Raw genomic sequence first — 24,445 nt, 5'->3', positions numbered from 1 at the left:
TTTTGGTCTGTGGAGAGGGGAAACTGGAAGAAATCTGATCTAGCAGTTTTCCAGACCAGCACAGTTTTCCTCATGGGATGCTTCCTCCCCAGTCCAGCACAGTTTTCCTTATGTTGTACTTCTTCCTCAGACCAGCACACTTTTTTTCATGGGGAGTATCTTCCCCAACCCAGGAAAGTTTTCCTCATGGATTGCTTCCTTCTCAGCCCAGTTTTCCTCATGGGATATTTCTTCCCGAGCCCAAGAACGTTTTCCTCATAGTGTATCTCCCTCTCAGTCCACACTCAGTCAGGGAAAGAAGGGGTAGTGGATGGAGGTCATTTTAAAAGGAAGAGTGGAAGGATTCTACACCAGAGTGTCAGTAGAACGGAAGTAAACTCCATCTCTCTCCTTTCCTTTCTGTGTATCCATCCATCCCTAACTCCCTCTGTCTTCGTTTTCCTCCGTTTCTTTTTGTCACAACAATGTGGAATCCCAACTGTTTTCCGCTCGTTTACCACATCTTTAAGTGTCTGCTGATTATTTTATTAAAATCTATTCAATATCATTTCTACCAGGTTCTCTTCTTGGGCCTCACTGAACCAGATATTTTTCGATCGATCAAATTTAAATCTTAGTTTGTTCTTCTGCAAAAAATACAATCTTTCTAGGTGCTTGCACCGAGTTTAAAAATCTTGATATAAATACGTAGAGGGGAATTTCTGTTACTGCTTTGATGACTTCCTATTAAATGCTTATATTTATATTTGGGGAGAAAGTTCAGGTTTTCTTAGATGGCATGTTAAAATGTGTAGACCCTCTAATTTTTCTATGATACTAAGGTCCTGAGAGATTATAAAAATAATTCATGCACTTCAGCACTTCCACATCACCTCCAAAGTACTTCTGTATATTTGGGTTCATTCAATCAATCGTATTTATTGAGCGCTTACTTTGTGCAAGGCACTGAAGTAAGCACTTGAGAGTACAATATCACAACAAACAGACACATTCCCTACCCACATTGAGTTCACAGTCTACATGGGGAGAGAGACATTAATATAGATAAATGAATTACAGATATATACAGATATAGACCTATGTGCTGTGGGGATGGGAGGGAGGATGAATTGAAGAGAGCAAATCAGGGTGATGCAGAAGGAGTGGGAAAGCAGGAGAGGGGAGCTTAGTTAGGGAAGACTTCTTGGAGGAGATATGCCTTCAAAAACGCTTTGAAGTGGAACAGAGCAATCATCTGGCTGATTTGAGGAGGGAGGACATTCCAGTCCAGAAGTAGGATGTGGGCCAGAAGTCGGTGACAAGATAGAAGAGATGGAAGTACAGTGAGAAGATTAGCATTAGAGGAACAAAGTGTGTGGGCTGAGTTGTGGTAGAATAGTAAGGGGGCAAGGTGATGGAGAGCTTTAAAGCCAATGATGAGGAGTTTTTGTTTGATGTGGAGGTGGATGGGCAGCAACTGGAATTTCTTGAGTGGGGAAACATGTTCTGAACATTTTTGAAGAAAATGAGGCAGGCAGTAGAATGGAGTATGGACCGGAGTGGGGAGAGACAGGTGGTAGGGAGGTCAGAAAGCAAGCTGATTCAATAATCAAGGTGGGATAGGATAAGCGCTTGCATTTACATAGTAGCAGTTTAGGCAGAGAGGAAGGGGCAGATTTTTGTAAAGGTTTGAACTGACCAGTCTAAAGTTAAACTGACCTGATTTTGGTAAAGGTCAAAATGAAAAGGTAGAGCTCCTTATCTTCCCTCCCAAACCCTGCCCTCTCCCTGACTTTCCCATCACTGTGGACTGCACTACCACCCTTCCCATCTCACAGACCCGCAACCCAGGTGAAGCAGCATGACTCAGTGGAAAGGGCTCGGGTTTAGGAGTCAGAGGTCATGGGTTCTAATCCCACCTCCGCCACCTGTCAGCTGTGTGACTTTGGGCAAGTCACTTCACTTCTCGGTGCCTCAGTTCCCTCATCCGTAAAATGGGAATTAAGACTGTGAGCCTCACGTGGAACATCCTGATTACCCTGTATCCACCCCAGCGCTTAGAACAGTGCTCGGCACATAGTAAGCGCTTAACAAATACCAACATTATTATTATTATTATTATCCTTGACTCTGCTCTGTCATTCACCTCACACATCCAATCCGTTCCAAAACCTGCCGATCTCACCTTCACAACGTCACCGAGATCCGCCTTTTCCTCACTATTCAAACCGCTACCTTGTTAGTACAATCACTCATCCTATCCCGACTGGATGACTACATCAGCCTCCTTTTTGATCTCCCAACCTCCTGTCTCTCCCCACTTCAGTCTATACTTCACTCTGCTGCCTGGATCATCTTGCTACAGAAACGCTCTGGGCATGTCACCTCCCTCTCCTCAAAAATCTCCAGTGGTTCCCTATCAACCTTCGTATCAAGCAAAAACTTACCATTGGCTTCAGAGCTCTCCATCACCTTGCCTCCTCCTACCTCACCTCTCTTTATTCCCTCTACAGCCCAGCCCACACACTCCACTCCTCTGCCGCCACTAACCTTCTCACTGGGCCTCGTTCTCACCCATCTCAATCCCCATTTTACAGATGAGGTAACTGAGGTCCAGAGAAGTGGAATGACTTGCCCAAGGTCACACATCAGACAAGTGGTGGAGCCGGGATTAGAACCCATGACCTTCTGACTTCCAGGCCTGTGCTTTATCTGCTACACCATGCTGCACTTACTATGTGCCAAGCACTGTTCTACGTGCTGAAGTAGATATGAGTCAATCAGGTTGGACACAGTCCTTATCCCCATTTTACAGATGAGGTAACTGAAGCACAAAGAAGTGAAGAGACTTACCCAATGTCACACAATAGACAAATGGAAATTCCGGGATTAGAACCCTCTGCCTTCAAACATGCCCATGTCTCCCCCATCCTAAAAAAGCCCTCTCTCGACCCCACTTCCCCTTCCAGTTACCGCCCTATCTCCCTACTACCCTTCTTTTCCAAGATCCTAGAACGAGTCGTCTACACTCGCTGCTTACAATTCCTTAACTCCCATTCTCTCCCGGACCCCCTCCGATCTGGCTTCCGTCCCCTCCACTCTACAGAAACCGCTGTCTCTAAGGTCACCCGTGACCTCCTTCTTGCCAAATCCGATGGCTCCTACTCTATTCTAATCCTCCTTGACCTCTCAGCTGCCTTTGACACTGTCGACCATCCCTTTCTCCTCCACACCTTATCTCACCTTGGCTTCACGGACTCGGTCCTCTCCCGGTTTTCCTCTTATTTCTCTGGCCGGTCATTCTCGGTCTCCTTCACAGGCTCCTCCTCCCTCTCCCATTCTCTAACCGTTGGGGTTCCCCAAGGGTCAGTTCTTGGCCCTCTTCTGTTCTCCATCTACACTCACTCCCTCGGTGCACTCATTCGCTCTCACGGCTTCAACTATCACGTCTATGCAGATGACACACAGATCTACATCTCTGCCCCTGTCCTCTCCCTCTCCCTTCAGGCTCGTATCTCCTCCTGCTTCCAGGACGTCTCTACCTGGATGCCTGCCCACCACCTAAAACTCAACATGAGCAAGACTGAGCTCCTCATCTTCCCTCCCAAGCCCTGTCCTCTCCCTGACTTCCCTATCACCGTGGATGGTACGACCATCGTTCCCGTCTCTCGGGTCCACAACCTTGGTGTCATCTTTGACTCGGCTCTCTCATTCACCCCACACATCCGATCTGTCACCAAAACCTGCAGGTCTCACCTTTATAATATAGCCAAGATCCACCCTTTCCTCTCCACCCAAATGGCTATCTTACTGTTACGGGCTCTTGTAATATCCCGGCTAGATTACTGAGTCAGCCTGCTCTCTGATCTCCCTTCCTCCTCTCTCACCCCGCTCCAGTCTATTCTTCACTCTGCTGCCCGGCTCATCTTCCTGCAAAAAAACTCTGGGCATGTCACTCCCCTTCTTAAAAACCTCCAGTGGTCGCCTATCAACCTCCGTGCAAAACAAAATCTTCTCACTCTAGGCTTCAAGGCTCTCCATCCCCTTGCCCCCTCCTACCTCTCCTCCCTTCTCTCTTTCCACCGCCCACCCCACACGCTCCGCTCCTCTGCCGCCCACCTCCTTACCGTCCCTCGGTCTCGCCTATCCCGCCGTCGACCCGTGGGCCACGTCCTCCCGCGGTCCCGCAACGCCCTCCCTCCTCATCTCCACCAAACTGATTCTCTTCCCCTCTTCAAAACCCTACTGAGAGCTCACCTCCTCCAAGAGGCCTTCCCACATTGAGCTCCTCTACTCCCTTTACCACCCCCCTTCACCTCTCCGCAGCTTAACCCTCTTTTCCCTCCATTTCCCTCTGCTCCTCCCCCTCTCCCTTCCCCTCCCCTCAGCACTGTACTCGTCTGCTCAACTGTATATATTTTCATTACCTTATTTATTTTGTTAATGAAATGTACATCGCCTTAATTCTATTTATTTGCTATTGTTTTAATGAGATGTTCATCCCCTAGATTCTATTTATTGCTATTATTCTTGTCTGTCCATCTCCCCCGATTAGACTGTAAGCCCATCCAAGGGCAGAGACTGTCTCTGTTACCGATTTGTACATTCCAAGCGCTTAGTACAGTGCTCTGCACATAGTAAGCGCTCAATAAATACTATTGAATGAATGAATGAACTCAGAGCACAGGCCCGTGCTCTATCCACTAAGCCATGCTGCTTCTCTTTATGCAAGAAATAGACTCATTGTGACTATAATCTCGATATTTCAAAACAGTACAAACAAGCTATCCATCAACAGATAACTCCATTAATGACAACTGCAGCCAGAGTTTTAGCAAAAGACCTGAATGATCTGTTCAGACTTGGGGAACCAGTGTGAGCTCGAATTTGTGTCCTGGTGTCTCATCCAAAACTGTTAATAAGATGAGAAACCAATACCAAACCTCCCGGGTGAAGGGATGTGGCCTAGTGGTAAGAGCATTGTCCTAGGGATCAGAGGACCTGGGTTCTAACTCGGCACTGGCCTGTTGTGGGCTCCATCGCTTAACGTCTCTGTGCCTCAGTTTCCTCATCTGTAATATAGGGATTTAATACCCCCTACTAGACTATGAGCCCCATGTGAGACCGGGACTGTGTCTGTGTCCAACCTGATTATCTTATATATATCCGAGCATTTAGCATAGAGCTTGGCACATAGTAAGCACTTAGCAAATATTACTATAATAATGATAATTCCTATTATTATTATTATTATTACTACCCAACGTGGCCAATCAAAACCCAGATCCTGGATGCCAGGACAACTGCTAGAGTACTCTGCAATGGCTCATTCATTCAAAAGTGTTTATTGAGAGCTTACTGTGTACAGAGCACTGTACTAAGCATCTGGGAGAGTAGAATATAACAATATAACAGACACATTCCCTGCCCACAAGGAGCTGACGGTCTAGAAGGGGAGACAGTTGTTAATATAAATAAATAAATGACAAATATGTACATAAGAGTTGTGGGGATTGATGAATAAAGGGAGCAAGTCAGAGTGACAGAGAAGGGAGTGGGAGAAGAGGAAAGGAGGACTTAATTAGGGAAGACCTCTTGGAGGAGATGTGAGAGAAGCAGCTTGGCTCAGGGAAAAGAGCCCGGGCTTGGGAGTCAGAGGTCATGGGTTTGAATCCCAGCTCTGCCACTTGTCAGTTGTGTGACTGTGGGCAAGTCACTTCACTTCTCTGTGCCTCAGTTACCTCATCTGTAAAATGGGGATTAACTGTGAGCCTCACGTGGGACAACCTGATGACCCTGTATCTACCCCAGCGCTTAGAACAGCGCTTAGCACATAGTAAGGGCTTAACAAATACCAACATTATTATTATTATTCTCTGGGCCTCAATCCCCTCATCTGTAAAATGGGGATGAAGTCTGTGAGCCCTTATGTGGGACAACCTAATTACCTTGTATCTACCCCAGTGCTTAGAACACTGCTTGGTACATAGTAAGCATTTAACAAATACCATCCCTATTATTATTATTCAATAAGGTTTTGACCCGGGGAGGGTGATTGTATGTCGGATTTGAGGAGGCAGGGCGTTCCAGGCCAGAGGCAGGACCTGGGCAAGGGTTTGGCGACGAGATCGAAGTAGAGTGAGAAGGTTGTGCTCACAACTTGTGCCCCCTGCTTAGGATCTACCCCGCACCTGAGCATTTATATTCCTTTCACGGTACAAATGGCCCAATTTTAATTAATCCCAATAAACCGAGAACCCACCTTAAATTCAGAATTCCTTTTGTAGCACTGACAGCACAGTGAAAATTAAAGCCCAGTATTCTGGAATCTCATTAAAACAAATACCGTACTGTTTCTCAATTTCATCCTGGACTGACTACTCCATAACTCTGTCCTTACTTCCAGAATTAAAGCAATGTTGGCTGCAAACTGTCTCTCTGTGGCTGGAGCTCTCCTGATGGGACTGGCTAAATTTGGGCCATCTCATATTCTTATTATCGCTGGCAGAGCCATAATGGGGTTGTACTGTGGTAAGTGAGGACCTAATTCTTCTTTTTTTCTTTTTTAACCAAAAGTCCTTTAGGCTAAGTCCACTGAGTTACCGAGTTATATTTATTCAAGTGACACAGGTGAAAACAGATTGTCGTTACAGAGGAGCGAAGTGTGCGGGCTGTTGTAGTAGGAAATCAGGGAGGTGAAGTAGGAGGGGGCAAGGTGATTGACTGCTTTAAAGCCAACGGTGAGGAGTTTCTGTTTGATAAGGAGGTGGGTGGGCAACCACTTTGAGGTTTACATAAATAAGCTTCTTGTAATCATGTGCTGGATCAGCAGAGGCATCAAAAAGCCTTCTTGCTGCCCAAGCGGCAAGGGGAAAGCGCCAGGGTAACCCACCAAACCATGGCTTAGTGGAAAGAGCCCGGGCTTGGGAATCAGAGGTCATGGGTTTGAATCCCGGCTCTGCCACTTGTCAGCTGTGTGACTGTGGGCAAGTCACTTGACTTCTCTATGCCTCAGTTACCTCATCTGTAAAAAGGGAATTAAGACGGTGAGCCTCATGCGGGACAGTCTGATTACCTTGTATCTCCCCCAGTGCTTAGAACTGTGCTCTGCCCACAATAAGTGCTTAACAAATACCAACATTATTATTATTATTACTGTCCACCTGGGATCTCTTTCGGTTTGGGCGACGCTGATCAGGTTAGCTAGCTAGAGAAGCAGTGTGATCTAGTGGACAGAGTGGATAGAAAAAGCCTGGTTTCAAATCCAATCTGTGCCACTTTTCTGCTGTGTGACCTTGGGCAGGTTCCTTCTCTGCTCTGTGCCTCAGCTACCTCACCTTTAAAATGGGGATTAAGACTGTAAGCCCCTGTAGGACAGGGACTGTGTCCAACCCGATCTGCTTGTACTGACCCCAGTGCTTAGTATGGTTCCTGACACATAGTAAGTGCTTTACAAATGCCACGATTATTATTGTTAGTTGCATTTCTAGGGAGAGTGATTCCTGGGGCTAGTCTGGCAACACCATCTTGTACACTGAGGTCCCTACTCCCTCCCTCTGCTCTATCCCCCTCCCCACCCTAAAGCTCTTGTGTATATATGTACATATGTTTCTATTTATTTTATTAATGATACGTATATATATATCTATAATTCTATTTATTTACACTGATGCTATTGATGCCTGTCCACTTGTTTTGTTGTCTGTCTCCCCCCTTCTAGACTGTGAGCCCATTGTTGGGTAGGGATTGTCTCTATCTGTTGACAAATTGTACTTTCCAAGTGGTTAGTACAAGTGCTCTGCGCAGAGTAAGGGCTCGATAAATACAATTGAATGAACGAACGTATGAATGAATGCTGTATCGGTAGTAGGTGGGTTGTCCTCATGTGACCCTCAGGGCTCAGGAAAGGATCAGCCCACCCTCAGCCCTGTAGCACTTAAGTACAGAACCTTACAGTCTGCCATTTCCCCTGTCTGTTACTGTCGGCCTCCCCTCTAATAATAATAACAATTAATATGGTATTTGTTTAGTGCTTACTATGTGCCAGGCACTATACTAAGCGCTGGCATGGATTCAAGCCAACCGGGTGAGACACAGTCTCTGTCCCACATGGGGCTCACAGTCCCGATCCGCATTTTACAGATGAGGGAACTGAGGCCCAGAGAAGTGAACTGACTTGCCCGAAGTCACACAGCAGACAAGTGGGGGAGCTGGGATTAGAACTCATGACCTTCATTCATTCAATCGTATTTATTGAGCACTTATGGTGTGCAGAGCACTGTACTAAGCACTTGGAAAGTACAATTCAGCAATGAAGAGAGACCTTCCGACTCCCAAGCCCTTGCTCTTATCTACATCACCATGCCCTTCATGATTGTAAGTTCTTTGTGGACAGGTACAATACTTTAATGTATTGTAGTTTCCCAAGCGCTTAGTACAGTGCTCTGCACTCAGGAAACACTCATTAAATTCTACCGGTGGATTGATTGATCGAGAAAGGCCACGTGCCATGCAAGTAGAAAACGACAACTCGGAAAGAAAGGAAGAATCTGGGAAGTGGGATTTTACTTCATTTTGAGTCTGAAATTTCTAGTGGCAAAACAGGATTTCATGTGAAGAATTTAAGTTTATGGACCATATTTCAACAAGAGTTCCATTCCATATGCAGGGGATGTAGGTATATTATTTACAGTGCTCTGCACACGGTAAGCACTCAATAAATAACACTGATTGATTTTCACGGGGGGAAAATAAAGATTGTTTCCAGTAAATCTCAGAATGCAAAATTAAATTCCAAGTCTTCTCCAATTCCATAATATTGATAATCCATCAGGGTCTTGAAATATTCCTGAGCTGAAAAATAGGGGGCCTAAGTGGCATTTTTACATTCAGTCACAGGGATTGTATTCTTGAAGAACCTCGCATTTTTGTCAGCTCACTTTTTTAAATTTTATGGTATTTGCTAAACCCTTAGAGTGCACCGGGCCTTGTACTAAGCACCGAGGTAGAGACAAACTAATCAATTTGGACACAGTCCATGTCCCACGTGGGGCTCTCAGTCTCGATACCCGCTTTACAGATGAGGTAACCACAGCCCAGAGAAGGAAAGTGACTTGCTCAAGGTCACCTAACAGACAAGTGGCAGAGCCAGAATTAGAACCCAGGTCCTTCTGGCTCCCGGCCCCGTGCTCTCTCCACCAGGCCACGCTGCTTCTCACTACTTTGCAGCACTACAATACCCACACCGAAGTGTCTCTTGACACTGCATCACATAATTACCAGCCACATGCCCGTTAGAGGAGAATGATCCCTCATTATGCAATCCGGCTGAAGCCAGGTCAATTTTTCATTCATTCGTATTTATAAATATATACCTAAATCATATTTATAAATAAATACGTAAATTGCATTTATAAATATGTAAATCATATTTATAAATAAATACGTAAATCGTATTTATAAATATTCATTCAATAGTATTTATTGAGCGCTTACTATGTGCAGAGCACTGTACTAAGCGCTTGAGCACAGCACTTACTGTGTGCAGAGCACTGTGCTAAGCACTTGGAAACTACAGTTTAGCAATAAAGAGAGACAATTCCTGCCCACTCCAGGCTTAATTAACCTACAGTATTCATTGAATGCTTACCATGTCCAGAGCACTGTATTAATGCTTAGGAGAGTACAACAGGATTGGTAGACATGATCCCTGCCCTCAAGGGGCTAAAAATCTAGTGGATTACAACTCCCAGTTCTGGAATTTTCCACTTGTTATGGTCAGGGAACATGTCTATCAACTCTGTTATATTATATTCTCCAAAATGCTTGGTATAGTGCTCTGAGCATAGTAAGTGCTCAATAAGTATGATTGATATTTTGATTGATTGCACGAGCTTTTTTATGAAAATCACTTTTCCATGTAAAATGCCATGTCGGTAGAAAGGAAAAGCCTCTACTCATGTGCAGGAAGGAAGGCAATAGTGACCACTAAATAACCCCACTCATTTTAATTCTCTAGAATAAATACAGTTAGCAGAAGTTTGCATGTTTTGGAAGAAAAGAACAAAAGAAAAGCCTGACTAAAAATAATTAATCTTAATGATCCGACCAAATTCCAGTTATGTTGCTTGAAACCAGTTCCCAATAGGTATGTCATTATTTTTCACTTTCTGTCCAAACCTCTAAAAAATGCTCCTCAGTATCTGATGTGTTCCACCTAAGTAGTGAATAATATTGGTGCGGCTCAGTGGAAAGAGCCCGGGCTTGGGAATCAGAGGTCATGGGTTCAAATCCCGGCTCAGCCGCTTGTCAGCTGTGTGACTTTGGGCAAGTCTCTTAGCTTCTCTGTGCCTCAGTTACCTCATCTGTAAAATGGGGATGAAGACTGTGAGTCTCACGTCGGACAACCTGATCACCTTGTATCCTCCCCGGCGCTTAGAACAGTGCTTTGCACATAGTAAGAGCTTAGTAAATGCCATCATTATCATCTATAATATTTGTTCATTTTTATGGGCTGAGATATTATAGAAACCGAATGAGCTATTGTTCTTTACTCTCTATTACCTGAATGACTGAATGAAAGAATGATTGAAATGAATGAATGATAAATGGGAATTGAGAGATAAAGCCAGCAAACTCTTGCACACAACTTCGCAAACTTCCCAAACCAAAAGATCAAGGAAGCCCAGGGTCAACAGGCCCATCACTCACTCATCTGGAAAAGAAGAAATCTACCAAGGTGCTAAATTCTAAATTTGAATCAATCCCCTGACCCTGAAAGCTAGCCAACTGAGTTTCTTTGTTTTAAGAAGCCCTTTTGGCCCAAACAACAACTGCCTTTTCAATCCCTCCTGGCTCTAGAGAGGCATTCTGGGGGTTCTCCTCTATAGCCATAATTACCTTTAGAACAAAAGAAGGCATTTGCACAGGACTGTGTCCCTTAGAGGGGTACTGAGGTGACAAATTAAGCCTAAAATGCCCTTACCATTATAGGCTCCAAAAACTAGGATTCCCTTCCACAGATTTCTCACAGCCATTGAAGCGAGAGTCTAAAATGCCCACAGATGTCAAGTTGGCATTTTAATTAAACATCTTTTTTTCATTCCCCCAAGCATAAACAAAGGTATCTGAACCAAATTGGCTTTTGTCGTGAGGTCTGAGGAGGCCAGGCTAGAAAGAACTCCCACCTTTCCATTTGTCAACACTGAGCATGGCTGTTGCAGAGAGAACAAGAAGCGAAGCTGATTACTGGACGTGGCAGAGGAAAATATCACGGTCAGGTTCTCACAGGGCAAAAGTACAAGCTGTGTTTTTTTAGGTCTTTTTTTAACTATGTGTCAAGGACTATTCTAAGCACTGGGATAGATATAAGATAATCAGGTCAGACACTGTTCCTGTCGCACAAGGAGCTCACAGTTTAAGTAGGAGAGAGACCAGGTATTGAATCCCCATTCTGCAGTTGAGGAAACTGAGGCCTAGAGAAGTTAAGTGCACTAGGCTCTGTTCTAAACTCTGGGGGAGATACAAGCTAACCTGGTTGGACACAGTCCATGCCCCCCATGGAGCTCACAGTCTTAGTCCCCATTTTCCAGATGAGGGAACTGAGGCTCAGAGAAATAAAGTGACTTGCCCAAGGTTAGGCAGCAGACAGTGACAGAGCCACAATTAGAACCCAGGTCCTCTGATCCCAGGCCTGTGCTCTTTCCATTAAGCAATATTGCTTCTTTTGAATGTGGCCTCTGACCCTATGCTAATATTAACAACATTCATTCCTTCATTTAATCATATTTATTGAGTGCTTATTGTGTGCAAAGCACTATGCTAATCGCTTGGGAGAGTACAATATAACATCAGACGCATTCCCTGCCCACAGTGAGCTCACAGTCTAGAGAGTCCATTATTATATTATATTATATAGATATATATAGTCTGTTATGCTTGTAATAATAATAATTTCACCTAGATTACTGCATCAGCCTCCTTTCTGAACTCCCAACCTCCTGCCTCTCCTCACTCCAGTCCATACTTCACTCCGCTGCCTGGATTATCTTTCTACAGAAACGGTCTGGGCATGTCACTCTGCTCCTCAAAAACCTCCAGTGGTTCCCTAATAACGTCTGCACGAAACAAAAACTCCTCACTCTTGGCTTCAGAGCTCTCCATCCCCTTGCCCCCTTCTACCTCACCTCCATTTTCTCCTTCTCCAGTCCAGCCCACACACTCCGCTCCTCTGGTGCTAACTTTTTTACTGTGCCTCCTCTCGCCTGTCTCGCCGGCCGTCCCCTGGCCCACATGATGGTGATGATGATGATGGTGGTGGTATTTGTTAAGCACTTAGTATGTGCCAAGCACTTTTCGAAGTAGATACAAGGTAATTAGGTTGTCCCACGTGGGGCTCACAGTTTTAATCCCCATGTTACAGATGGAGTAACTGAGGCACAGAGAAGTTAAGTGACTTGCCCCAAGTCAAATCTCTGGCCTGGGACACCCTCCCTCCTCAAATTCGTCAGACATTAATTGTCCTCCACTTCAAAGCCTTATCAAAGAGGCACCTCCTCCAAGAGGCCTTCCCACACTAAGCCCCACTTTTCCTCACCTCCCACTCCCTTCTACATCACCCTGACTTGCTCCCTTTGCTCTTCCCCGCCTCCCAGCCCCACAGCACTTATATATATATCTGTCGTTTTATTTATTTGTACTGATGTCCGTCTCCCCCTCTAGAGGGTGAGCTCAGTATGGGCAGGGATTGTCTCTCTTTATTGCTGCATTGTACTTTCCCAAGTGCTTAGTACAGTGATCTGCACAGAGTAAGTGCTGAATAAATACGATTGAATGAATAAATGAATGGTATTTGTTAAGAGCGTAACATGTCCAAGCACTGTTCATAATGATAATAATTCTGGTATTTGTTAAACACTTACTATGTGACAGGCACTGTATTATGCACTGAGGTAGATAGAAGCTAATCAGGTTGGACACAGTCCCTGTCCCACATGGGGCTCACAGTCTTTAACCCCAATTTACAGATGAGGTAACTGAGGCCCAGAGAAGTGAAGCGACTTGCCCAAAGTCACACAGCTGATAAATGGCTGAGCTGGGATTAGAACTCAGGTTCTTCTGGCTCCCAGGCCCGTGATCTGTCCACTAGACCATGTTGCTTCTCGTGTCGGTAGCGACCCAAATAGAGCTGGAGCATCCATGGTATGCATCACAGAGTCTTGGGCCAGGTTCTTCCATTCTGGCCCATCTGACCCAATCGATTCCTAAGGCCTACTCGGCCTTGGTTGATCTTTGGTGGACCAGTGTCTGAGTCTGATATCTTTAAACTATATATTATAAATTGATGATTTATATTAATATCTGTCTCCCCCAGTAGATGGGCAGGGAACATGTCTGCCCATAACTTAATTTATTTCTAATTATTTAATTTAAAATTATAATTATAATATGTTGTTCAGTTTATTTATTTACATCAATGTATATCACCCCCCCCCATAGACTGTAAGCTCACTGTGGGCAGGGAATGTGTCTGTTTATTGTTGTACTGTACTCTCCCAAGAGCTCAGTACAGTTCTTTGCACACAGTAAGCGCTCAACAAACATAACTGAACGAATGAATGCTTAGCACATAGTAAGTCCTTTCCTTTCACATCCCAAACCCCATACTCTGCTCCTCTGGTGCTAACCTTCTCACTTTGACTCCCTCTTGCCTGTCTAGCCGCCGACCCCTGGCCCTCATACTACCTCTGGCCTGGAATGCCCTCCCTCCCTCCCTCCTCAAATCTGCCAAACAATCACACTTCCCCCTCTAAAGCCCTACTGAGGGCTCACCTCCTCCAAGAGGCCTTCCCAGACTAAGCCCCCCTTTTCCTCAGCTCCTCCTCCCCTCCCCATCGCTCCGACTCGCCCCCTTTCCTATACCCCCCTCCCCGCCCCGCAGCACTTGTGTATATATGTACATACCTATAATTCTATTTATATTAATGCCTGTTTACTTGTTTTGATGTGTATATATATATATATATATATATCTCTATAATTCTATTTATATTGATGCTATTGATGCTGTTTACCTGTTTTGATGTCTGTCTCCCCCCTTCTAGACTGTAAGCCCACTGTGGGTAGGGATTGTCTCTATTGCTGAATTGTACTTTCCAACTGCTGAGTACAGTGCTCTGCACACAGTAAGTGCTCAATAAATACCACTGAGTGATTGACCTGGGTCCAATTGGAAGTGGAAGGAAGCCCAGGCCTCAGTTTCAAGTGGACATTGCTGAGCCTGTGCAGCCAGTCAGTCATATTTATCTAGCGTTTACTGTGTGCAGAGCACTGTACTATGTGGGAGAGTACAATACAGTAATAAACAGACACATTCCCTGCCTACGAGCTCGCAGTCTAGAGGGGGAGACCGAAATTGATACAAATAAAAAAATGACAGCTATGTACCTAAGTGCTGTGGGGCTGGGAGGAGGATGAATAAAGGGAGCAAGTCAGGGCAACATATTAGAAGGTTGAAAAAATAACCAAGAGTCAAGGAAGTTTTCTTGGAGGAGATGTGCCTGTGTAGTATGTTTACATAAATGTGGAGAGACCATTTGACCAAGGGGACCATGAGCTCATTGCGGGCAGGGATTGTCTCTCTTTATTGCTGTATTGTACTTTCCCAAGGACCTCTCAGGGTGGCACCTAGAGAGTTTCAACTCCTCTACCAGTCTTGACTACGGGAGGGAGAGTCAAACAGAGGCCTGTCCATTCTATTCCCTAGCTTGGGCAGTGGCTAGCCAGTGGCAGGCCATCCGCTACAAGTCAAAACTCACCCTAATTGGGCAGCAGCGTCACGGGAGAGAGTCTAGGGAGGAGGTTCAGGTTTACTGCGTGGAAGGAGGCAATGGTAAATCTGCTTCCGTATTTTGACCAAGAAAACTCTATGACTCCACTACCAGAACGATTGCAGGTGGAGGTGGGGCCTTCTGGGAGAGATGTGTCCATGGCGCCGCTATGGGTCGGACACCACTCGACAGAATGAAACAACAACGACGACTTTCCCAAGCACTTAGTACAGTGCTCTGTACACAGTAAGGACTCAATAAATGTGACTGAATGAGTGACTAAATGAATGAATGAATTCCCCACTCCACATTTGGCCCTTAATGAAAGGGATGAGATGTGAGTGGACACATGAAAGGAGCCATAATGCTACCGAACCCAGTCCTCTATGACTTGCTGGCCACTCGGCCTTATCCCTTTGTTGACTGAAGCCTAGCTAGGGCTCCAGTTTGTGGCAAACTCTCCTGATGGGGACAAAGAACATTGAGGTGATCGATGCTCTCACTGTATCTTTCCTTCAAACTGGAGCTGACTGGAAGCCGTTCTTGCCGTGAGTTTGACGTATCTGCATTTTGAGTGCTTTAAAGGAATCTATCAACTCGGCCCCTCCTATCTCACTTCACTGCTCTCCTACTACAATCCAGTCCACACACTTGGCTCCTCTAATGCGAACCTTCTCAGTGTATCTCAATCTCAACTCTCTCACCTCCAACCTCTAGCCTGCATCCTGCCTGGGCCTGGAACACCTCCCTTTTCATATCCAACTGACAACTATTCTCCCCACCTTCAAAGCCCTATCGAAGACCCATTTTCTTCAAAAGGCCTTCCTGACTGAGCCCACATTTCCTCTTCTCCCATTCCCTTCTGCGTCATCCTGATTTACTCTCTTATACTGACCCCTCACCTCAACCCCACGGCACACGTCCATATCAGTAAATTATTTATAATTTATCTTAAAGTCTGTCTCCCCCTCTAGACTGTAAACTCATCATGGGCCAGGAACGTATTGACCAAATTTGTTATATTTCTATATCGTACTCTCCCAAGCATTCAGTACAGTGCTTGGTGTAGAGTAAGTTCTCAGTGGAAAGGGCACAGGCTTGGGAGTCAGAAGGTCATGGGTTCTAATCCCAACTCCGCCACTTGTCAGCTGGGTCACTTACCTTCTCTGTGCCTCAGTTACTTCATCTGTAAAATGGGGATTAAGACTGTGAGTAGATGGGGATTAAGACTGCGAGCCCACGTGGGACAACCTGATCACCTTCTATCCTCCCCAGCACTTAGAACAGTGCTTCAAACATAGTAAGCACTTAACAAATGCCAGCATTAATTAATGAATTAATATGCTTGATTGACTGATCGATTGATTGTGTTTTATCCAGGGCTAGTAACAGGACTGGTTCCTATGTACGTTGGTGAAATCTCTCCTACATCTCTTCGAGGGGCTCTTGGAACCTTCCACCAGTTGGCCATAGTCTTGGGGATCCTTGTAAGCCAGGTACAGAAGAATTGTTTCAAACAAGCGTGATCATCATCATCATCAATGCTACTTAGCGCTTACTATGTGCAGAGCACTGGACTGAGCGCTTGAGAGAGTAAAATGCATCAGAGTCAGCAAATAGGTTTCCTGCCCAAAGTGAGTTTACAGTCTAGGAAAGGGAGACAGATGTTCATAGAAATAAATAATTTATAATAGACAATGTAAAGATATGTACAGAAGTGCTCTGGGATGAAGGGCGGCGGGTAAACAGCAAGTGCTCATTCATTCGATCATATTTATTGAGCGCTTACTGTGTGCAGAGCACTGTACTAAGTACAATTCGGCAACAGATAGAGACAATCCCTACCCAACAATGGGCTCACAGTCTAGAAGGGGGGAGACAGACAACAAAACAAAACAAGTAGACAGGCATCAATATAAAGAAATAGAATTCTAGATATATAGGCTTCATTAATAAATATAATAATACATACATACACGTACAAAGATCAGGGTCCAAGTGCATAGATGATGCAGAGGGGAGAGGGAGCCCGGGAAAGGTGGACTTAATCAGGGAAGGCCTCTTGGAGGAGATGTGGCCTTAATTATGCTTTGAAGGTGGGGAGAGTGGTGGTCTGATGTATATATTGGATCGAGTCTTGGGGTGGGCACAACATATATACACAAACATATATATATGTATATATTTCATGCATCTAGGTATGTAGGTATGTATGTATGTAGGTATATAGATATATATATATATCTCATTTAACATGTTAAGCACAGGAAATATCAGTAATATCATTTTGTACCATTTCATATTTACACGCTACAACTTGGAGCATAAATTATCATCAGGCTTTCCATTGAGCTGATAAGAGTCCGGGCTAAGGTTTAAGCTTTGGAATTTCCTTTCTGGGGCTGACCCACTGTTAGGGTTCAGCCAGCATGACTCTGCATAGGAGCTGTAATGTGAATCTGCCTTTTCAGGTCATTGGACTTGACTTCATCCTGGGAAATGATGACCGGTGGCCAGTGTTGCTTGGCTTGTCTAGTGCCCCCGCTGTCCTTCAAAGTTGCCTCCTCCTCTTCTGCCCGGAAAGCCCCAGATACCTTCTCATCAAACTCGGACAGGAAGGAAAAGCGAAGAAAAGTAAGTCCCTCAATCGTTTCGGTGTTTTTCGTTTTCCCAGTCTGACCATATTAGGTCTGATTTTAGCTTATCTGTAGGTGCAAAATTGGTGCACCAAAAATTTCTCCTTGTGCCCCAGAATGAAAGCACGAGGTGGATGGTTCCCACGGGAGGATGATCGTACCAGCAATTAAGACATGATTTGGGCTTCTAACTTGGCACCCTCAAACATTTGCTTGAAGAAAAGTTGGGCATATACACAGAGGAGTAATAACTGCAGTATCTGTTAAGCGCTTACCATGTGCCAGCCATTTTATTGAGCACTGGGCTGGATACAGGCAAATCGGGTTGGACACAGTCCCACATGGGGCTCATGGTCTCAATCCCCATTTTACAGATGAGGGAACTGAGGCCCAGAGAAGTGAAGTGACTTGCCCAAGGTCATACCGCAGACAATTGGAGGAGCTGGGATTAGAACCTATGACCTTTTCATTCATTCAGTCGTACTTACTGAGCACTTACTGTGTGCAAAGCCCTTGGGAGAGTACAATATAACAACCAACAAGCCTCTGCTCCATCCACTACGCTTTGCTGCGTCTCGTGAAGCCTTCGAAGTATGCGCCTCCAAATATTTGGTTCACGATTCTGGTTGATTTGGAACTTTTTTTCTCCAATGAGATGGGAGGATGGCAATTAGGAAGCAGCATGGTCTAGTAGAAAGAACACGGGCCTGGGAGTCAGAAGGTCATGGGTTCTAATCCTGGCTCTGCCACCTGTCTGCTGTGTGACCTCGGGCAAATCACTTCACCTCTCTGGGACTCGGGGACCTCATCTGTACAATGGGGATTAAGACTGTGAGCCCCATGAGGGACAGGGACTGTGTCCAACCTGATTACCTGGCATCTACCTCAGTGCTTAGAACAGAGTTTAGCACAGAGTAAGCACCTAACAAATACCATTATTATTCATTCATTCACTTGTATTTATTGAGCATTACTGTGTGCAGAGTGCTGTACTATAATTATTATTGTTATTGCAAACTTTGCAGAATGCTGTACTATGATTATTATTATTATTGCAAACTCTGCATGCAGGTTTTGATGCACTGAATACAGATTTCCAACCAATAATAAATACATTTCTAAAACTGCCCAGGCTGAATTCATCGATTTTTGTCTGCTTAGTGGGAGGTGCTACTATTTACTATGGGCTCGATTAGTAGACTGAGTGACCGAACACCTCCTCTTCCCCGTCCCTTAGAGCCTACCTCCATTCACCAGCTCCCTCTTCCTTACCCACAGTGAGTCTCTTCCAAAAAAAGGAAAGGTTACCTAAAAGGAACTTAATCTAGCCAAGTAAAATTGAAGATAAATTGAATCCGCTACTTCTCCTATTCTCAGGAGCTGTAGAAATTGAGAAGCCATGTTGCCTAACAAAGAGAATATGGGCCTGGGAGTCAGCCTTGGCCCTGCTCTGCTGGCCTCAGGCAAGTCACTTGACTTCTCTGTGCCTCGGTTCCCACATCTGTAAAATGGGGATTAAGGCTGGGAGTCCCATGTGGGACAGGGACTGTGTCCAACCTGATTAGCTTGGATCTACCCCACTGCTCAGTAAAGTGCCTGGCACCGAGTAAACACTTAACAAATGCCATTATTATTCTTCTGTTGTTAATATTCTATTCTCACGAGTTGTAGAGACTCCTATAAAATTAAGGAGAGAAACTCTCAGTGCCTCAGTACAGTGCCTGGTAAAGAGTAAGCACTTAACTAATGCCATTATTCTTCTGTTATTATTATTCTATTCTCAAGAGTTGTAGAGACTCCTGTAAAATTAAGGAGAGGAAACCCTCAGTGCTTCCAAACAATAGTATTGATTCTATTTATCTGGATTCTATTTATTTGCTATTGTTTTAATGAGATGTTCATCCCCTTGATTCTATTTATTGCTATTGTTTTTGCCTGTCTCCCCCGATTAGACCGTAAGCCCGTCAGAGGGCAGGGACTGTCTCTATCTGTAACCGATTTGTACATTCTAAGCGCTTAGTACAGTGCTCTGTACATAGTAACCGCTCAATAAGTACTACTGAATGAATGAATAGTATTAATTGATGTTAACTCTGTACGGAGCGCTGAACTGGGCACATGGGAGAGTAGGAGAGATTTTGTTAAATTGATCCCAGCTCTCAGGGAAAATACAATCTAAGGAGGGAAATGGATTCTAAAATAAACAACAGGTAAGAGGAAGCATTAAAGTAGGAAGAGGTTTACACAAGTGTTTGGTGGATCGTAAGTATGTAAGTGCTTAGATGGTGTGCGAGTTCTGAGGTGACCGTTGGGGAAAAATAAAGCTGGAAGATTAGAGATTAATCAGGAAAGACTCTCTGGAGGAGATGTGATTTCAGGAGGGCCGAGAAGATGGGGAGATTGGTGGTCTTCCGGATGGCTGCCTTATCCAGAGTCTTTCTTGCTTCTCCGCTTAAAGGAGGGGCTCACAGGACTTGGGGTTTTCCTCTGGTCACCATCGGCTCTAGAGCTGGCACGGCAGTAGGAGCTTTCAGGGGAGCAGTGTGGCTCAGTGGAAAGAGCCTGGGCTTCGGAGTCAGAGGTCATGGGTTCGACTCCCGGCTCGGCCACTTGTCAGCTGTGTGACTGTGGGCAAGTCACTTAACTTCTCTGTGCCTCAGTTACCTCATCTGTGAAATGGGGATTAACTGTGAGCCTCACGTGGGACAACCTGATTACCCTGAATCTACCCCAGCGCTTAGAACAGTGCTCTGCACATAGTAAGGGCTTAACAAATACCAACATTATTATTATTATTTCAGGAATGTGTGTCATTGGGGGAGAACCCCCTCTTTCCCAACGGTGGAGATGGTAGATTGTGAAGTAGAGTTCCCCTTCATACCACCACTCACACCACCACTCTCCCCATCTTCAAAGCCCTACTAAAATCTTATGTCCTCCAAGAAGCCTTCTGTATTATTATTATTATGGTATTTGTTAATCACTTACTATGTGCCAAACACTGTTCTAAGCGCTGGGGTAGATACAAGGTAAGCAGGTTGTCCCACGTGGGGCTCACAGTCTTAATCAGATGAGGTAACTGAGGTACAGAGAAGTGAAGTGACTTGCCCACAGTCACACAGCAGACAAGTGACGGAGTCGGGATTAGAACCCACGACCTCTGACTCCCAAGCCCAGGCTCTTTCAACCAAGCCATACTGCTTCTCCTTGACTAACCTCTCATATCCCCACCCTTTTCTTTGCCTTTATATTTGGGTCCATAGCCCCTAAACACTGACATAATCACCACCCTCACAGTACTTATGTAAGAGAAGCAGCTAGGCCTAGTGGCAAGAGCACAGGCTTGGGAGTCAGAGGATGTGGGTTCTAATCTCGGCTCTGCCACTTCTCTGCTGTGTGACCTTGGGTAAGTCACTTAACTTCTCTATGCCTCAGTCACCTCATCCGTAAAATGGGGATTAAGACCCTGAGCCCCATGAGGGACAACCTGATTACCTTGTATCTACCCCAGCGGGTAAAACAGTGCTTGGCACTTAATAAGCGCTTAACAAATATCATATCCTGCTGCTTCCCCTGTCTATAATTTATTTTAGTGCCTGTCTCCCGTAGTAGACTGTCAGCATCTCGGGAGCAGGGAGTGCGCCTACCAGCTGTATCATATTCTTTCAAGCACTTGGTACAGTCCTCTCCGCACAGTAAGCACTCACTAAATACCACTGAGTGACGGACGGCGACTGTAAGCTCGTTGTGGGCAGGGAATGTCACTGTTTATTGTCGTTCTGTACTTTCCCAAGTGCTTAGTACAGTGTTCTGCATACAATAAGCGCTCAATAAATGCGACTGAATCAGTGAGTCATAGAGAGGATGGGGAGGCCACATAAGAGTTTGAGGCAGAGCTAGCTTCATGAAGCTCGAGGTCTCGACGGGAAGGGGATTCCTGAAGCATAACTGCTGAAGCAACTCTGATCACACCCCAGCAGAACCTCAGGCCCACAACTTCAAAACAGGCCCAAACAAGAATATTCCATTTTTATCTCTCACTAATGTGGTCATTTACCAACGGTGATCTCCCCACTCGCAACCACACCCTCACTGACCTTATCAATCGATCGCTGGTATCTATCGGGCGCTTACCGAATGCAGAGCGCTGTGCTAAACGCTTGGGAGAGTACAGTACAAGAGAGTTGATACACATGACCCCCCCCCCCCCCCACTTCAAGGCTCTCACCATCTAGTCGGGGAGCTTACAATCTTACTACGGTCTTCAACTTGAGGAAACGAAAGTAAGCCGATCATTGTTCCGGTCAGGCCTGCAACGGCTCCGAGGGGATGTGGACCTCACCAAGGACATCATGGAAATGAGAAAGGAAAAAGAAGAAGCTCTGAGTGAGAGGAAAGTTTCCATAACTCAGCTCTTCACCTCCCCCAGCTACCGGCAGCCCCTTCTGGTGGCGCTGATGCTTCATACGGCCCAGCAGTTTTCTGGAATCAATGGGGTGAGTTTGGAATGATCCTCCCATGGGGCTATGCTCAGAAAAAAAATGGCACACTCTATTCTTTTGGGCAGGGCAGTCTCACTGTTGGCTTCAAAACTGTCCATCACCTTGCCCCTTCTTACCTCTCCTCCCTTCTCTCCTTCTACATCCCAGCCCGCACGCTCCACTCCTCTGCTGCCGCTCATCTCCTCACTGGGCCTCGTTCTCGCCTATCCCGCCCACGTCCTCCCGCTGTCCTGGAATGCCCTCCTTCCTCACATCCGCCAAACTAGCCCACTTCCCCCCTTCAAAGCCCTACTGAAAGCTCACCTCCTCTGGAAGGCCTTCCCACCCTTTTCCTCTGCTCTCCCTCCACTCCCCATTGCCCTGACCTTCTTCCTCTGCTCTACCCCCCTCTCCGCTCCACTCGTGTAAATATATGCATAGTTATAACTATAATTCTATTAATTTTTATTAATGCTATGTATATATCTATAATTCTATTCATTTATAATGGTGCTACTGATGCCTGTTTACTTGTTTTGATGTCCGTCTCCCCCCTTCTAGACTGTGAGCCCGTTGTGGGGAGGGATTGTCTCTATCTGCTGCTGAATTGTACTTCCCAAGTGCTTAGTACAGTGTTCCGCACACAGCAAGTGCTCAATAAATACGATTGAATGAATGAATGGATGAGATGTACAGAATTCAAGAAAAGGAACGATAATGCATGAAAAAAACAAAATTCAGTGAAAAGAGAATATTCATTCATTCAATCAAATTTGCTAAGCACTTACTGTGTGCAGAGCACTGTACTAAGCATTTGAGAAAGTACAATACAGCAGTGAACAGTGACAATCCCTGCCCACAACGAGGCTCACCATCTGGGGGGGCGGGGAGAGCGACGTTGATACCAATAAACAGGCATCAGTACAAATAAATAAAATTACAGATCTATACCTAGGTGCTGTGGGGCTGGGAGGGAGGGAAAGAGCAAGGATGTCTCACATGAATCCCTAAAGGAGAGTGTAATGTGCTCAAGAATATTTGGGAATGCTTCTCACTTCCAAACCCTGGAATTAATGTTTTCCTAATCAGGAAGAAAAAAACCCTCAAAATAGATATTTCCTTTATTTTCACATTAAATTTGGACTACTGAGAGGAGCAACTACAGTGATTTAGAGTTAAAAACAGACACCCCCAAGAGGAAAGATTGAAGTAATTGGGATCATTTCACCTGGAGAATAAAAGGATGAAAGCAATGTTGACTTTATTTCTCCTTATCCTTTGTCTTTTTTTTAATGGTATTTGTTAAGCCCTTCCTAGGTGCCAGGCACTGTACTAAGTGCTGGGGCAGATGCAAGCTAGTCAGGTTGGATATAGCCCATGTTCCGCATGGGGCTCACTGTCTTAATCCCCATTTTACAGATGAGCTATCTGAATCACAAAGAAGTTAAGCGATTTGCCCAAGGTCACACGGCAGACAAGCAGTGAAGCCGGAATTAGGACCCCCGGCCTTCTGACTCCGAGGCTCGAGATCTATCCGCTAAGCCCTGCTTACTCTGCTGGGCCATTCTGTTTCTCCTAGGTCACGCTGCTTCTCCTAGAGTATTAAGAATTATACCTAAATTGCAACAGGCTTCTGGCCGAAGAAATCCTGGCAGTAAGACACTCCCACAATCTCTTGCGAGATCTTGAAAACCTTGTGGATTTTCATCTGTTCGGAATGATTCAGATAAGAATTCCTGGAGGTTGGGGGATAATAATCAACTCTGACCCCTGGATATCCCCGCCAGCCCTAAAATCCTATTAATGCAGCTTTCTTTAAAAAAAAAAAAAAAGCTCAACACTTTTTAGATTTTGATAAAACCCAAGCCACTCCCTTGGCCCTCCAGCAACTAAGAATGTTAAAGAACCAGAGAGCAAGGCGAGCTTTCAAGAGGTCATCGGGACCCATCCCCAGCCTCTTAGGAAGGAAGTAGGACTCAGCCAGTCAGGATGGGATCGGAGGGGTTGTTCATTAATCTTCTTCCAGCAGCTCATTATCAGATATGATGTTTTCAGATCTTTTACTACTCGACCAGCATTTTTGAGAATGCTGGAGTGGGAGAGCCAGTTTATGCAACCATCGGAGTTGGAGTTGTCAACACCGTCTTCACCGTCGTCTCAGTAAGTAAACGTCCCTCGGTAAATACCCCGTTAGTCTCTTGTACGTTCATCCATTCAATTCGTTCGTTCGATTGTATTTATTAAGCGCTTACTGTGTGCTGAGCATTGTAGTAAGCGCTTGAGAAGGTACAATAAAATAATGAGTGAGAATCCCTGATCGAAATGACCTCACATGTGCTATTGGCCTATTTTCAGGAGTTTCAAAAACTTTCTACTATGGGACTAAAAGTGGGGACGTTATCCAGGAACCAGAGAAATGTGTAACCAACAAGGTCACAGAAACCAACCCTGTCAGGGAGGGATATTAGCCACTTTAGGGATTGGCTTGGTTCTTCCTCTAGATAACAGATGTGTTTCTCAA

The 24,445-nt window shown here is 45.2% G+C and overlaps 1 protein-coding gene across 5 annotated transcripts in view; it reads left to right on the top strand.

Annotated features, from left to right (window-relative positions):
- The window catches only part of SLC2A2 (solute carrier family 2 member 2), a 72,813-nt gene that overhangs the window by 22,005 nt on the left and 26,363 nt on the right, over positions 1 to 24,445 (top strand). For 4 of the 5 annotated variants that reach the window (XM_029075571.2, XM_029075585.2, XM_029075577.2 and 1 more), the window contains 5 exons: positions 6,386 to 6,510; positions 16,188 to 16,303; positions 17,279 to 17,441; positions 21,752 to 21,939; positions 23,980 to 24,084. In XM_029075571.2, coding sequence (XP_028931404.1) covers positions 6,386 to 6,510; positions 16,188 to 16,303; positions 17,279 to 17,441; positions 21,752 to 21,939; positions 23,980 to 24,084 — 697 coding nt within the window. Of the gene's footprint in view, positions 1 to 6,385; positions 6,511 to 10,103; positions 10,127 to 16,187; positions 16,304 to 17,278; positions 17,442 to 21,751; positions 21,940 to 23,979; positions 24,085 to 24,445 lie in introns of those variants that run through there. The other variant, XM_039913084.1, reaches the window with a different exon arrangement.

The sequence above is a fragment of the Ornithorhynchus anatinus genome, chromosome 1 (assembly GCF_004115215.2).
Source record: "Ornithorhynchus anatinus isolate Pmale09 chromosome 1, mOrnAna1.pri.v4, whole genome shotgun sequence".
Taxonomy (NCBI): domain Eukaryota; kingdom Metazoa; phylum Chordata; class Mammalia; order Monotremata; family Ornithorhynchidae; genus Ornithorhynchus; species Ornithorhynchus anatinus.
This window is presented reverse-complemented; position numbering and strand designations above follow the sequence as displayed.